Source organism: Jaculus jaculus, chromosome 10, assembly GCF_020740685.1.
Source record: "Jaculus jaculus isolate mJacJac1 chromosome 10, mJacJac1.mat.Y.cur, whole genome shotgun sequence".
Classification (NCBI taxonomy): domain Eukaryota; kingdom Metazoa; phylum Chordata; class Mammalia; order Rodentia; family Dipodidae; genus Jaculus; species Jaculus jaculus.
The window spans coordinates 59,066,066-59,082,025 of NC_059111.1; the positions used below are offsets into that span (position 1 = coordinate 59,066,066).

Here is a 15,960-nt window from a genome sequence, read left to right on the forward strand (position 1 = left end):
TCTTATCCCATTATTAACCACCTTTCTTATAAGGCTATTATGAAAAACTACACCCAATTAATTAATCCTGTTACTCACTAACAAGTGAATAGTCTAAAGACAATTTTATGTCATTAGTACCAATAAAACATTAAACTAAGGCAAATATTGTTGCTATCTTGAGGCAGGCTGGCCTAGAAGTCAGGTCAGTTGCCTCCTCCATTTAAGTACATTACAATTTTTTTTAATACCTGATATATTACCACTTTAGAGAGAATTCTGTTATTTTTTTTTAATTTTAATTTATTTATTTGAGAGCGACAGACACAGAGAGAAAGACAGATAGAGGGAGAGAGAGAATGGGCATGCCATGGCTTCCAGCCTCTGCAAACGAACTCCAGATGCGTGCGCCCCCTTGTGCATCTGGCTAACGTGGGACCTGGGGAACCGAGCCTCGAACCGGGGTCCTTAGGCTTCACAGGCAAGCGCTTAACCGCTAAACCATCTCTCCAGCCCGAATTCTGTTATTTTTAATAATCCTCTATGAAAGTTGAAGTTGACCTAGAACATAAATTCAGTAATTATATTCATGATATCATGTAACAAAGTTGACACTTTTTTTTTACGTAAAACTTTGGGTTTTTATAGGCTGCAGTTAAATGTGACCTTCTTTCATTTTTCTTTCTTGCCACTTTTTGGTGCTGTTGTGGCTGGGTGGGGCTTGTATCACTTTAGATCAGCCTTGCTTTACTCCTGGCACTCACCAGGGGTCCGATCTAGTACACATGGAGGTAATGGCCAAGAAGACTGCCAGGAGGCCAAGGATTCTGACTACCTGGAGGGGAAGGGGGGGTGGTCCTCAAGGACTACCAGGAGGCCTCTGAAGAAGGCAGCCCACTGGGAGGCCACTGAAGGAGTGGGCATGCTGGGGGCCACTGGGAGAGGAGGGAGAAACATGGCACCTGCATGGGCAGTGAGTCTGTTGTCTGTCTGCCACCTGACTGTGACCCAAGCTGCTTTAGAGTGCTTGCAAAGCTGGCTTGTAGTTTTGCTGCTTCTAGGGAGTGAGGGGAAATTTTCTTCCTGACCTTTTTATTTCCTAGCCAGATAAGCTCTGTGGGTCCACATGGATGCCCAGAAATCTAGAAATGAGCTGGACGACTTCTTCCCAAAAGGAGCCTGCCTCCCTCTGGGAGAGCGAATTCCCTTAACTTTCAGAAGAGCTCTTATTCCATGAATCTGAGATATATATATATTTATATTTTGGTGGGAGGCAATGTTACCCATGATAGAGAAAGATTAGAAATGCCAAGACCAAAGGGCAACATTCTCAAGGGCTGATTAGTACACGGGGGATTCCCCAAAGCTCTGGGCATGAGCCTGTCCACAAGTTTAAGTGGCTGGCAACCTGCCCTACAGGCTTTTAAGAGGTCAATGTGGTACCTTTTTTTGTTTTGTTTTGTTTTGGGTTGTGTGTGTGTGTGTGTGTGTGTGTGTGTGTGTGTGTCAGAGGGTTTTGCCAACACCCAATGGGCTGTCGGGGTCCAGGCAGAAGACAGCTGGCCTTCAGTCAATAACGAAGAGTGGCCTCGGCCAAGAGACATCAGTTGCCAGTTTGTCATGTTTGGTCCCGCGTGATGGCATGAACTGAAAATAAAGGAGGAGAAAGAGAAACCTGCCAGGCCTCCAAGACATGGAGGCAAGGCCGCATGGGCCAATGTCTCCCAGTCCCTCTGGGAAAGCACTAACCCACCCTGTCCATTTCATCAGTGCCCCCTGCAAGAATTGTGGCTGAGGCTTCAGCAGTGGGCTTGGTGTCTCATTGGGGTGTAAGTGCCAGCACCTGTAAAGTAGGGGTCAAGGAAGGGAGGAAATACTTCACCCAGGGGAGAGGCTCTTCTATCAGGTTCCTCCAGGTCACAATATAAGGGATTTGATCAGGGTTTCCACTCGTAGGGCGAAAAACTTTTTTTTTCAACCTCAATTTTAGTATTTAGATGAAAGGTCCCCCTGGTGGCCATTCTACAGTGAAGGTAGGCCATTCAGAGGAGCAAAGTGTAATCCATCTATCTTTTTTAATATTTACCCTGTTGTTATGGGCAACTGTTTTGACATCCTTCCAGTGCATGAGGCAGAGTCCTAAAGGGGAGGAAGGAATCTATCCCATGTTATTGACTCGGGGAGGAACATCAGTAGGATTAGGGCAATGACAAGACACACAGGTATTACATAGACACACAGGGCCCAAAAAAACAGATATGCACTACAGATTCAGATCCGTGGTGGCCAGAAGAGTTTGAGTCCTCAGGGACAGCTCAATAATGCAAACACGGTACAGATGGGAGCAGATCTCCCCAGAAAGTTTGCTCTGACTTCTAGAATGGAACTCTCACTCAAATGAGGGGGCAATATGTCTCAAGTTTACTCCCACTCAGTGTACCCACCAGGTGTGCCCACACGGTGTGTCCACCAGGGACGTGTGACTCGTTCAGAAATACAGAAACCAAAATGAAGTTATGAAGTTTGCAGAAAAATGGATGGACTGGAAAGGACCATACTAAGTGAGGTAACCCAGGCCCAGAAAGCCAAGCGCCACATGTTCTCCCTCATATGTGGATCCTAGCTACAGATGATTGGGCTTCTGCATGAGAATGAAAATACTTAGTAGCAGAGGCCAATAAGTTAAAAAGGAGACATAAAGGGAAGAGAAAGGAAGGGAGGAGGGTACTGAATAGGTTGGTATTGTATATATGTAAGTACAATGATTGAGATGGGGAGGTAATATGATGGAGAATGGAATGTCAAAGGGGAAAGTGTGGGGGTGAGGGAGGGTATTACCATGGAATATTTTTTTATGATCATGGAAAATGCTAATAAAAATTAAAAAAAAAAGAAATACAGAAACCATGGATGGAGCTTGTTGGCAAACCGAAAGTGAAGGGAAAGAGAAAGGGAACACAGAGAGATGTTGACAAACAAGCACGGGTTATAGAAGCAAAGTTTAGCACTTTAAATATGAAGACTGCCTCATAATTTATGAGGTTACACTCACCCGTACACCAACTGACCTCCTGAATAAGAATGCCTCTCACAGGGCACTAGTCGGCCTGGTTCCCATCACCCCATGTTGGGCAGCAGATGCCAGGCTCCTCCCACCCCAGTGGGTAGTGCTGAGGGAGGACCAGGCCCACTGGTTCCTCCCAAGGGGTTAAAGAGGAGGATGAGTGTCAATGGCAAGGAACACACCACCAAGCTGGGAGTCTCGTCAAAGCAGGAACTCACTTTATTGTTACAGGCAGTTACTTATATAACGTTGGAAACGAGGGTGGAGATTTTAGGATGGAGGGAGAGGTAAGGGCCAATAGTAAACCACAACTTTTTTTTCCTCTCTCACCTTTTAATTATTTTTTTTTATTTTTTTATTTTTTTATTTAACTTTTATTAACATTTTCCATGATTATAAAAAAAATCCCATGGTAATACCCTCCCTCCCCCCCGCCACTTTCCCCTTTGACATTCCATTCTCCATCATATTACCTCCTCATCTCAATCATTGTACTTACATATATACAATACCAACCTATTAAGTACCCTCCTCCCTTCCTTTCTCTTCCCTTTCTATCTCCTTTTTAACTTACTGGCCTCTGCTACTAAGTAAGTATTCTCCTTCTCACGCAGAAGCCCAATCATCTGAAGCTATGATCCACATATGAGGGAGAACATGTGGCGCTTGGCTTTCTGAGCCTGGGTTACCTCACTTAGTATAATCCTTTCCAGATCCATCCATTTTTCTGCAAATTTCATAACTTCATTTTTCTTTACCACTGAGTAGAACTCCATTGTATAAATGTGCCACATCTTCATTATCCACTCATCAGTTGAGGGACATCTAGGCTGGTTCCATTTCCCAGCTATTATAAATTGAGCAGCAATAAACATGGTTGAGCAAGTACTTCTAAGGAAATGAGATGAGTCCTTAGGATATATGCCTAGGAGTGTGATAGCTGGGTCATATGTTAGATCAATCTTCAGCTGTTTTAGGAACCTCCACACTAATTTCCACAATGGCTGGACCAGATTGCATTCCCACCAGCAGTGTAGAAGGGTTCCTCTTTTTCCACATCCCCGCCAACAGTTATGATCATTTGTTTTCATGATGGTGGCCAATCTGACAGGAGTGAGATGGAATCTCAATGTAGTTTTAATCTGCATTTCCTTGATGACTAGTGACATAGAACATTTTTTTTAGATGCTTATATGCCATATGTATTTCTTCCTTTGAGAGTGCTCTATTTAGCTCCAAAGCCCAGGTTTTGATTGGCTTGTTTGATTTCTTATTATTTAACTTTTTGAGTTCTTTGTATATCCTAGATATTAATCCTCTATCAGATATATAGCTGGCGAAGATTTTTTTCCCATTCTGTAGGTTGCCTCTTTGCTTTTTTCACTGTGACCTATGCAGTGCAAAATCTTTGTAATTTCATGAGGTCCCAGTGATTAATCTATGGTTTTATTGCCTGAGCAATTGGGGTTGTATTCAGAAAGTCTTTGCCAAGACCAATATGTTGAAGGGTTTCCCCTACTTTTGCCTCTAGCAGTTTCAGAGTTTCAGGTCTGATGTTAAGGTCTTTAATCCATTTGGACTTAATTCTTGTGCATGGTGAGAGAGAAGAATCTATTTTCATCCTTCTGCAGATATATATCCAGTTTTCCCAACACCATTTGCTAAAGAGGCTGTCTTTTCTCCAATGAGTATTTTTGGCATTTTTATCGAGTATCAGGTGGCTATAGCTACCTGGGCTTACATCTGGGTCCTCTATTCTGTTCCACTGATCTACATGTCTGTTTTTATGCCAGTACCACACTGTTTTTGTTACTATGGCTCTGTAGTATAGGTTAAAATCAGGTATGGTGATACCACCAGCCTTATTTTTGTTGCTCAGTATTATTTTAGATATTCGAGGTTTTTTGTGATTCCAAATGAATTTTTGGATTGTTTTTTCTATTTCCATGAAGAATGCCTTTGGAATTTTGATAGGGATTGCATTAAATGTGTAGATTGCTTTTGGTAAGATTGCTATTTTCACAATATTGATTCTTCCCACCCAGGAACAAGGGATGTTTCTCCACTTTCTAGTGTCTTCTGCAATTTCTCACATGAGTGTTTTAAAGTTCTCATTGTATAGATTCTTTACTTCCTTGGTTAGGTTTATTCCAAGGTACTTTATTTTTTTTGATGCAATTGTGAATGGGAGTGATTCTCTGATTTCATCCTCTGTGTGTTTGTTGTTAGCATATATGAAGGCTACTGATTTCTGTGTATTTATTTTGTATCCTGCTACATTGCTATAGGTTTTTATCAGCTCTAACAGTTTGCTAGTAGAGTCTTTAGGGTCCTTTATGTATAGAATCATGTCATCTGCAAACAATGGTGCCTTGATCTCTTCCTTTCCAATTTGTATCCCTTTTATGTGTGTCTCTTGCCATATTGCTATGGCTAAGACTTCCAAAACTATGTTAAATAAAAGTGGGGACAGTGGACACCCTTGTCTTGTTCCTGATTTTAGTGAAAAAGCTTCCAGTTTTTCCCCATTTAGTAATCTGTTGGCTGTAGGCTTGTCATAAATAGCCTTTATTATATTGAGATATGTTCCTTCTATTCCCAGTCTCTGTAGGACTTTTATCATGAAGGGATGTTAGATTCTGTCAAATGCTTTCTCTGTGTCTAATGAGATGATCATGTGATTTTTGTCCTTCAACCTATTTATATAATGTATTATATTTATAGACTTGCGTATATTGAACCATTCCTGCATCTCTGGGATAAAGCCTACTTAGTCAGGGTGAATGATCTTTCTGGTATACTCTTGTATTCTGTTTGCCAATATTTTGTTGAGAATTTTTGCATCTATGTTCATGAGGGAGATTGGTCTGTAATTTTCTTTTTTTGTTCTATCTTTGCCTGGTTTTGGTATCACAGTGATGCTGTCCTTATAGGAGTTTTAAACCACGACTTTTGAGATGACTGGTTCCAACCGCGTGTGTGGGAATTCCAACTCCTACGCAGAAGTAACAGGCCAGAGGCCCTTAGGTGTCTTGCTGAGTCATAGCTGGCCAGAAGCAGATCGGCAAACTTTAGCTAGACTCAGGAAGTTCCACTAGGCCTCACGCCCAGGCCTTTCAAGGCCGAACAAGGATCTTTGCATTGAAGTTCATCAGGGAAATAGGCCAGTAGTTTTCTTTTCTTGTGGCATCACTGCCTGGTTTTGGAATTAGGGTGATACTAGCTTCATAGAAGGAGTTGGGGAGCTTTCCTTGTTCTCCAATTGTGTGGCATGCTTTGAGTTCTTCCATGAAGGTTTGATAGAACTCAGCTGAGAAGCCATCTGGTTCTGGACTCTTCTTTTTGGGGAGGTTTTTCTTTTTTATTACTTTTTTAATCTTGATGAGTGTGATAGGTTTGTTCAGGAGATTAACCTGCTCTGAGTTTAGCTTTGGTAGATGTTATGTTTCTAGGAATTTATCCATTTCTTCCATATTATCCAGTTTTGTGGAGTAGAAGTTTTTGAAATAATGATGATTCTCCCAATCCTGATGATTCTCCCAAGTTCATGTATGTCTGTTGTGATCTATCCTTTTTATTTTTTAATTTTGTTAATTTGAAGCATCCCTTTTTTTTTTGTTTTTTTGCTTGATCAAATTGTCCAGCAGTTTGTCAATCTTGTTTATTTTTTCAAACAACCAGCTCTTTGTTTTGTCAATTTTCTTAATTGTTTTCTTAGTTTCCAATTCATTAATTTCTGCTCTTATCTTAATTATTTCTTTTCGTCTGGAGCTTTTAGGGTTGGATTTTTCTTGCCTTTCCAGTGCCTTTAGGTGGATGGTTAGGTTATTGATTTGGGATCTATCTTTGTTATGAAGGCATTTAGTGCTATGAATTTTCCCCTGACACCACATTCATTGTGTCCCATAAGTTTTGGTACAATGTGTTCTCATCATCATTTATTTCTAGAAATCTCGCAACTTCATTTTTATTTTGTTCACTGCCCACTTATTGTTTTTAAAGTGTGCTGTTCAGTTTCCAGAAGCCTATGGGTTCTTGGTGGGTCTTTTGTTGTTAATTTCTAGCAATATAGCATTGTGATCTGATGTAATGCAGGGAATTATGTCAATCTTCCTAAATATATTGAGGCAGGCTTTGTGACCCCCAATATATGATCTATTTTAGAGAATTTTCCATGGGCTGCTGAGAAGAATGTGTAGTCTGTGGGTTTCAGATGGAATGATCTGTAGATGTCCATTAGGTGTAAGTGATCTATGGTTTTGTTGTGCTCTCTTACTTCTCTGTTGAGTTACTGTTTGGATGATCTGTCTGTTGCTGATATTGGTGTATTGAAGTCCCCAACTATAATGGTGTTGGTGGCTATTTCTGTTTCATTGTCAATTATGTTTTGTTTTATGAACTGTGGTGCCCCTGTGTTTGGTGCATAAAGGTTTATGATTGTGATATCCTCTTGATAGATCATTCCCTTGATTAGTAGGAAGTGGCCTTCTTTGTCTTTTTTTATTATTTTTGGTTTGAAGTCTATTTTATCTAATACTAATATAGCTATGTCTGCTTGTTTCTTACTCCCATTTTCTTGGAATATTGTTTTCCACCCTTTCTCCCTGAGGCAGTGTCTGGCTTTAGTGGTGAGGTGGGTTTCTTGAAGACAACAGATTGAGGGGTCTAATTTTCTGATCTATCCTGTTAGCTTATATGTCTTGATGGGTTAATTAAGGCCATTAATATTTAGGGTAATGACTGAGGTTTGATTTGATCCCTGCCATATTGTGTTGGTATATATGGTTTGGTGTTTTCATGAACTTTGAAGTTTTTTGTGCCTTCTCTGAGTTTGGTTATTGTGATCTGCTTTTTGTAGGCATTTAAGGTTGACTATTTGGTTCTTCTGTATGTAGAATTTCCTGAAATAGACTCTGTAGATTTGGCTTTGTGTTCATATAATTGTAAGGCTGAGTTTTGTCATGGAAAGTTTTTCTCTCACCATCTATTATGAGGGATACTTTTGCTGGGTAGAGTAGTTTGGATTGGAAGCCATAGGATCTTAGACTTTGCAATGTTTCCATTCCAGGCCCTTCTGGCTTTCAGGGTTTCCATGGAGAAGTCTGAAGTAATTCTGATGGGGTTACCTTTAAAACTGATGTGCTGTTTTTCCCTACCCACTTTTAGGATTTTCTCTTTGGTATCAATGTTTAGAGAGTCTTAAGGACAATATATTCTTGGAGAGTTTCTCCTTTAGTCCAATCTGTTTAGAGTTCTGTTAGCTTCTTGTATCTTGATGGGCATTTTTTTTTTTTTTTTGAGAGAGTGGGAATGTTTTCTTCGACTATTTTGTTAAATAAGTTCTCCATGCCTTTGGTCTGAATTTCTTCCCCTTTGGGTGTTCCCATGATCCAGATGTTAGGACATTTAAGGGTATCCCACAATTCCCTCATGTTCTGTTCACAGAAATTTTTGTACTTATTGAAACTTTTGAACTCTCAAACTGCTCCTTCTGTCTTGTCTTCCAGATCGGAGTTTCTATCCTCCACATGGCTGACTATTCTCAAGAGCTTCTAAAGAGTTTTGGGCTTGTTCAACTAGGTTTGGATTTTCTACTACTTTTCTAAGTACAGTTTCCATCCCTCTGCCAAGCTCCCTTTTCACATCATTTTCTGATTTTCTTGAAGTCATCCTTGTACTTCTTTATGTCTTCATTTAGTATCACCAGCTGATTTTTTAGTTTTTTTTTTTTCACTCTCCTTCATATCTCTTAAGTGTCTTTGAACTCTTTCCATTTTCTTATCTATTAGGTCTAGTCTTGTGATGGCAGCATCCACACGATTATCAGTCCTTTGTTGCTTTTCTGCAAGTTCTATCAGTAGCCTGGTCAGGGTTGCATTGCTCATAGCTTCATTTTAGTGTTCTGATCCTAATGTCTCTTCTGTGTTTTGATTAGAGACATTCATTGTAGCACTGGGTGATCTTATTGGATTTACTTGCATTTGATTTTTCACATTATTTCTTTTGTGCTGTGGTCTGCCCATCACAGTGTATGGGCAGGGAGAGTAGGACTGGTTTCAATGGGCAGGGGAAGTGGTAACTCTTGGGGAGCTGACCTGAGCAAGCAGGTGGGTAAGCCGATGGGCACAGTGGTCCTGAGCTAACACATGGGTGGGCGGATCACCCTGAGCTCGCATGCCACAGGATGCCAAAGCAGCCTAAGCTCATGCATGGGGACGCTGAAGCAACCTGTGCTCTCACACAGGGATGCTGAAGCACCCTGAGCCCTCTCACAGGACACCAGTGGTGGACAGATGGGTGGGTGGCCAGTGCAGCAGAAGGGGGTATGGCCTGAGCTGGTGCAGGTGGACAGGCAAAGTGAGCCTGTGCTCGCGTGGGCAGGTGGAATGGGGCTGAGCTCGTGCATGGGTTGGCAGGTGACCAGCAGGAGCAGTAAGTGGGAAAATGGGCAGAGCAGGCTAAGCTTTCACATTGGATGGGCATTGTGCATGTGGCGGGCAGATGGATGGGATTGAGCCTGAGCACAAGAGGGTCATGAGGCGGAGCTTGCCCAAGGTCACGCATGGGCAGGGGTAGCAGGCCAATTGTCCCTGCTCAGTGAGACGAGTGGAACTATGCTAGTCTTGGTCCCCTTTCCTACAGTAAGTGCAGGAGTATCCTGAGGCTGGGACTATGGCTACGGCGGCTGCTTAGGGGCATTGGGGGACTGGTGGGCTACCCATGAGTGAAGGAATCAGCAATTCCCTTTTTCTTCCCCTCTGCACCCTCCCAGTAGTGACATATTAGAGATTGCTTTCCCCTGAAAGACCCAGTGAACCCATAATGCCTTGCCTTCCTTTCCTGGGGAAGTGCAGCGCAGTTAGGTGGTCACCATCTTGACCAGAATTTCTCTTAATTTTTATTTTTTTAATATATTTTATTTATTTATTTATTTGAGAGAGAAAAGGAGGTAGAGAGAGAATGGACATGCCAGGGCCTCCAGCCACTGCAAAGGAACTCTAGATTCATGTACTCCCTTGTGCATCTGGCTTACATGGGTCTTGAAGATTTGAATCAGGATCCTTTGGCTTTTCAGGCAAACACCTTAATGGCTAAACCATCTCTCTAGCCTTAATTTTTATCTTTTATTGACAACTTCTATACTAATAGACAATAAACCGTGATATTTCCCTCCCCTCCCCCGCTTTCCCCTTCACAACTCTGCTCTCCATCATATCCCCTCCCTCTCTCCATTAGTCTCTCCTTTAATTTGATGTCATCATCTTTTTCTCTATTATGAGGGTATTGTGTAGGTATTGCTTGGCACTGTGAGGTCATGGATATCGAGGCCAGTTTCTGTCTGGACAGTTGTATGTAAGGAGTGGTACCCTTCCTTTGCCTCTTACATTCTTTCCACCACCTCTTCCGCAAGGACCCTGAGCCTTGGAGGGTGTTATGGAGATGTTTCGGGGTGGACAGTCCTCCATCTCTTCTTCTCAGCACTGTGTTGCCTTTTGGGTCATTCCAGTGGTCATCACCATCTGAAAAGAGAAGCTTGTCTAACCAAACTTGAGGCTTCCAGTGTCTACTGTTTTTTACCACTGATGACTTGGGTCTCCCATATGGCTGGCTGCATGTAGTGCAGCTTTTTCCAGCTTTCATTTGGCTGGTCTACAGAGAGAAGGTTTTCAGCTCAGCATCAGCTTGATTTCTCAGTGACTTTGCCACTCAGGCATGTGAAGTCTTCAGTAATAGGGTCTTACTATCTGTTTCTCAAGGGAAGTCAAGGGCCTTGGCAATAACCTGTAATGTTTTGAAGACAACAGGGACCTCCCTGGCCAACAGCTCACTGGAAGGTATCCCATCCCTGGCACTGAAAATTTTCTAGTAACAATCTGTGGCTTCTGGATGTGCCATTATTCATAAAAGTAGGTTTTTATATGCCTTATTCAGAATATCTTAAATTTTGATTAACCTCCCCCCCCCCCCACTCTTCTTTTACACAATCTCTTCCCCTGGCCTTACTTAGGCCTTTTCCTTCCCTATAATCTGTTCTACTTACATATATACAATACCATCCCCTGAAGTCCTCTCTCCTCCCTCCATATAGCCTGTTTCTAGGCTACTGGCCTCTGCTACTGATGTTTTTGTTTTTTAATATGAGAAAGAGAATTGGCACACCAGGGTATTCTAGCCACTGCAGTAGAACTCCAGACACATGTGTCCCATCATGCATATGGATTACATGGAGTCTGGGGAGTTGAACCTAGGTCCTTAGTCTTCACAAGCAAGTGCCTTAATCCCTAAGCCATCTCTCCAGCCCTAAAGTTAGATTTTAACCATACTCATTATATTCATTCCACTTTACAAAATTTAATGTAAAGATCCTAGCTTAGCTAGAAATCCAGTCTTTCATGTATTTAGGAAGAAGTCTTTGTCCTACCTGGGCTGAGGGAATGTTAGGGAAAAGACAAAACAAATGGCATGAGTTCTCTTCTTAGCATATTTTCCTTTTAATTGGAAAGAAGCTAATCTTTTCCACATGAGTTCTTGGATACAGGGATCTTGTCTGTTTTATCTTTTTTTTTTTTTTGTTTTTTGTTTTTTGTTTTTTGTTTTTTTGTTTTTCGAGGTATGATCTCACTCTAGCCCAGACTGACCTAGAATTCACTCTCTATTCTCAGGGTGGCCTTGAACTCACGGCAGGCAATCCTCCTACCTCAGCCTCCCAAATGCTGGGATTAAAGGTTTAGGCCACCATGCCTGGCTTTTTGTTTTGTTTTGTTTTGTTTTTCAAGGTAAGGTCTCGCTCTAGCTCAGGCTGACCTGGAATTCACTCTGGAGTCTCAGAGTGGCCTTGAACTCACAATGACTCTCCTACCTATGCCTCCAGAGTTCTGGGATTAAAGGTGTACACCACTATGCTGATCTTTTCTTTCTTTTTTTTTTTTTTTTTTTTTTGGTTTTTTGAGGTAGGGTCTCACTCTGGCTCAGGCTGACCTGGAATTCACTATGTAGTCTCAGGGTGGCCTCGAACTCTCAGCAATCCTCCTACCTCTGCCTCCCGAGTGCTGGGATTAAAGGCATGCGCCACCATGCCCGGCCTGATCTTTTCTGTTTTAACATGACAGAGCTTTATAGTAGTAACATGCTCAAAAATATAGAAAGTGCATTGTAAACATGATTTCTGTGTAAATAGGGTTTCTGTTTACACAGTGAGATAACATGTAGATCTGAACCTTGGGAACTTTGCCCTGATAAGAGCTATGTTTGCCATAGAAAAATAGCAAATTTGACCTTATACCCTTATTTAGGTACCTATTGTGCATGTTATATATAAAGTTAGCCACAAAAGCTAAGAGGTAAGAGTATTTTCCAAGTTTGGGCAGTGTTAACAGTAGCCTATGTGGGTAAGGATAATTTCAAAAGGTAAAATAGATTGTTCTTTTAAGCTAAGAGATACCATGAGCAGATACATGGTGCTGAAATCTTCATGATGGTATGTTCAGAGATAGCTTCAAAAGAGCCAAAGTGTTAGGCAGACAAATGTGATGAAGTAAGTTAGTTGCATAGTCAAGAACCAGCCAAAATTTTGAGTGTTGAACAGTAGTTTGAACTTCATCCTTCATGGGGAGGTGTTAGGAGGATTTTTTTTTGGGGGGGGGTGTTGTTTTTTGGTTTTGGTTTTCCTAGGTTGGGTGTCACTCTAGCTCAGTCTGACCTGGAGTTAGTCTCAGGGTGGCCTTGACCTTGAACTCATGGTGATCCTCCTACCGCTGCCTCTTGAGTGCTGGGATCAAAGGTGTGTGCCACCACACCCCACGTAGGAGTTTTGATCAGTGAGGCTATGTTGTGCAATGTTTCTTTTTTAGAAAGAAGAATCTCTTAAGTAGAGTGATGAGACAATTGAGGCTGGGAGTTAAAGGCTGCCTAAAAATAAAGACAGTAATTCAGCATCAATATCTATGTGATACAGAGATCACAAGGAAAGGCATGGGCCTAATAAGGACTGTAAATTCTGTCCAGGATAAGAAAGGAAGATGAGATAATGTAGAAAAGAGAAGAATTGTAGCTATCTGTTACAGGATTTCTTGTAGATGCTTCTGGTAAAGGAACACAGCCCCTCTGTCAATGCCATGTCCTTGTACTGTCCATCCAACAGGTTCAGCTCTGTCCCCACAGATCACCCACCTAAACAGGACCAAGAATAGTTCTTCAGGCCCACTGTGGAGATGAGCTGTGACGTATTTGGAGTTACAGCTCCTATCTTCCTGCTAAAGACAGTGTCCCCTTTAATAAAGCATGACTGCATGACCTGTGTTCAATACTTAGAGCCTGAAGGAAATTCCTGGGGGATTTTGGTGGGAGTTTTTTTGTTTATTTTTTGAGATAAAGTCTCACCGTAATCCAGGTTGACTTGGAATTAACTATGTAGTCTCAGGCTGGCCTGTCTGGCTTTACGTGAGGGGCTGGGGAATTGTACCTAGATCATCAGACTTTGCAAGCAAGTGCCTTTAACTGCTGAGCCATCTCCCCAGGCCCCTGAAGAACTTTTAAAAAGATTTCCTGGGCCGGAGAGATGGCTTAGCTGCTAAGGCACTTGCCTGTAAAGCCTAAGGACCCATGTTCGATTCCTCAGATTCCATGTAAGCCAGGCACACAAGGTGACACAAGTGTGTAAGGTCGCACATGCACACAAGGTGGCACATATGTCTGAAGTTCAATTATAGTGGCTGGAGGCCCTGGCATACCAATTCTCTACCTCTCACATTCTCTTGCTCTTGCTGTCTCTCGTATTAAAAAAAAAAAAAAAAAAAAAGAATTCCTAGGAAGGGAAGGAATTATCATGGTTCATTGTCTATAATTATAGATGTTGTCAATAAAAAAGTTATAAAAAAAAAAAAGATTTCAGGGCTGGAGAGATGGCTTAGGGGTTAAGGTATTTACCTGCAAAGCCAAAGGACCCTGGTTCAATTCCCCAGGACCCACATAAGCCAGATGCATAAGGTAGCACATGCATCTAGAGTTCGTTCACAAGATGCTGGAGGCCCTGGCGTGCCCATTCTCTCTCTCTCTCTGTGTCTCTGTGTCTCTCTCTTGAGTAAAACTTTAAAAAATAAAAAATAAAATAAGTAAATTTAAAGAAAAAATTTCCCTCTGGTAACTAATCAAAAAACACAGTGTCTAATGATTTTACCTTCATTTTCCATACCAGGAATCTTTAAAAATATGATAAGCAAGTCTAATGAAAAGGAAGAAGCCATTGTTTTAGAAATCCAATCTGATATATTGCTTATCTTATCGGGTCTTTGTGAACATCATATTGAAAGGAAGGTATGTAATGCCCATACATGAAAAATTTGCCCACATCTCCCAATCACGTAACATATAAATTCTTTTAAGTATTTAGAAAATTTTTTCATTTTTTAGCCTTGTGAAGTTTGATATATTTTATAATTAGAGTCTTAATTAAAGACAGAAAAATGCTCCATTCCTTTTTCTTGCTCAATAATATTCTATTATATGAATATATCAAAATCAAAATCTTCTTGTCCATTACCTTGTTAATAGGCAATTGAATTGCTTCCATATGGACCAATATGATTAAAGCTTCAGGAAACACTCTTGAAACTAGTCTTTTTGGCCAACCTAATGCTTTCATTTCTCCTGAGTAAATGCCTAGGGATAGAACTGCTAGACATAAAGTAGGTTTATCTTTGTTGTTAAAAGCTTTCCCTAGTGGTTTATATTATTGTAAATATTCATATCTAAAACTAATCATTAGAGGGTGGAGAGATGGCTTAGCACCAGCAGTGCTATGTGTATGTGTGTGGTGGTGGTGGTGTTTGTCCTGAGATAGGATCTCACTCTAGCTCAGGCTGACCTGAAACTCACTCTGTAGTCTCAGGCTGCCTTTAACTCACAGAAATCCCCCTACCTACCTTAGCCTCCCCAGTGCTGAGATCAAAAGCCTACATTACCACACCTGGCTTAAATTTAACTGCTAAGCCATCTCTCCAGCCCTGCAATTGTTAATTGTATTAAAAATACTACCTTCTAAACTGGGCGTGGTGGCACATGCCTTTAATCCCAGCACTGGGGAGGCAGATGTAGGAGGATCACTGTGAGTTGATGCCACCCTGAGACTACATAGTGAATTCCAGGTCAGCCTGGGATAGAGTGAGACCCTACTTCAAAAATAAATAAATAAATAAAGATAAAAATAGCAGCTTCTGAGCTGGGAGATTGTTTAGTGGTTAAAGTCACTTGCTTGCAAAGCCAGACAGCCTGGGTGTAATTCCAAAGTACTCATGTAAAACCAGTTGCACAAAGGGGAGATCATTTGCAGTGGCAAGAAGTCCTGGTGCACCCATTCTCTCTTTCACTCAATCTCTGCAAACTCCAGATGCATATGGCACTTTGTCATCTAGCTTTACATGGTTACTAGGGAATCAAACTCAGGTCGTAAGGCTCTGCAGGCAAGTGCCTTAGCTTCTGAGCCATCTCCAGCCCCAAAATAATTTTTTAAAAGAATACTAGCTTCATAACAAGTGTTGCTAATAGTATTTTTCTGGTTAAAAAAATGTGATTATATATTTCAGGAAACAATTTTAAACAAATTTCTTTAACAGGAAATTTTTGGAACTGAAGGAGTAGATCTAGTTCTTCATGTAATGAGAACAGACCCCAAGAAGATACAGAGTGGCCTTGGCTATAGTGTACTTCTTTTCAGTACATTAGACAGCATTTGGTGAGTATTACTGTGACCAAGTTAAATAACACCCAGCATAAAAAAATTAAATTTATAGCTAGATACACCTCTTTTGTTCTCTTCAAAACTATACCAGAGTGCTGAAGAAATTGCTAAACAGTTAAAGGCACTTGCTTGCAGAGCTTGATGGCCTGCGTTTGATTCTCCAATACCCACATAAAGCCAG

General features: G+C 41.3%; 1 protein-coding gene across 4 annotated transcripts in view; it reads left to right on the forward strand.

The window, feature by feature from the left end:
- The window catches only part of Cfap69 (cilia and flagella associated protein 69), a 115,447-nt gene that overhangs the window by 77,771 nt on the left and 21,716 nt on the right, over positions 1–15,960 (forward strand). For all 4 annotated transcript variants that reach the window (XM_045159902.1, XM_045159904.1, XM_045159903.1 and 1 more), the window contains 2 exons: positions 14,238–14,356; positions 15,655–15,773. In XM_045159902.1, the coding sequence (XP_045015837.1) occupies positions 14,238–14,356; positions 15,655–15,773 (238 nt within the window). The remainder of the gene's footprint in view (positions 1–14,237; positions 14,357–15,654; positions 15,774–15,960) is intronic.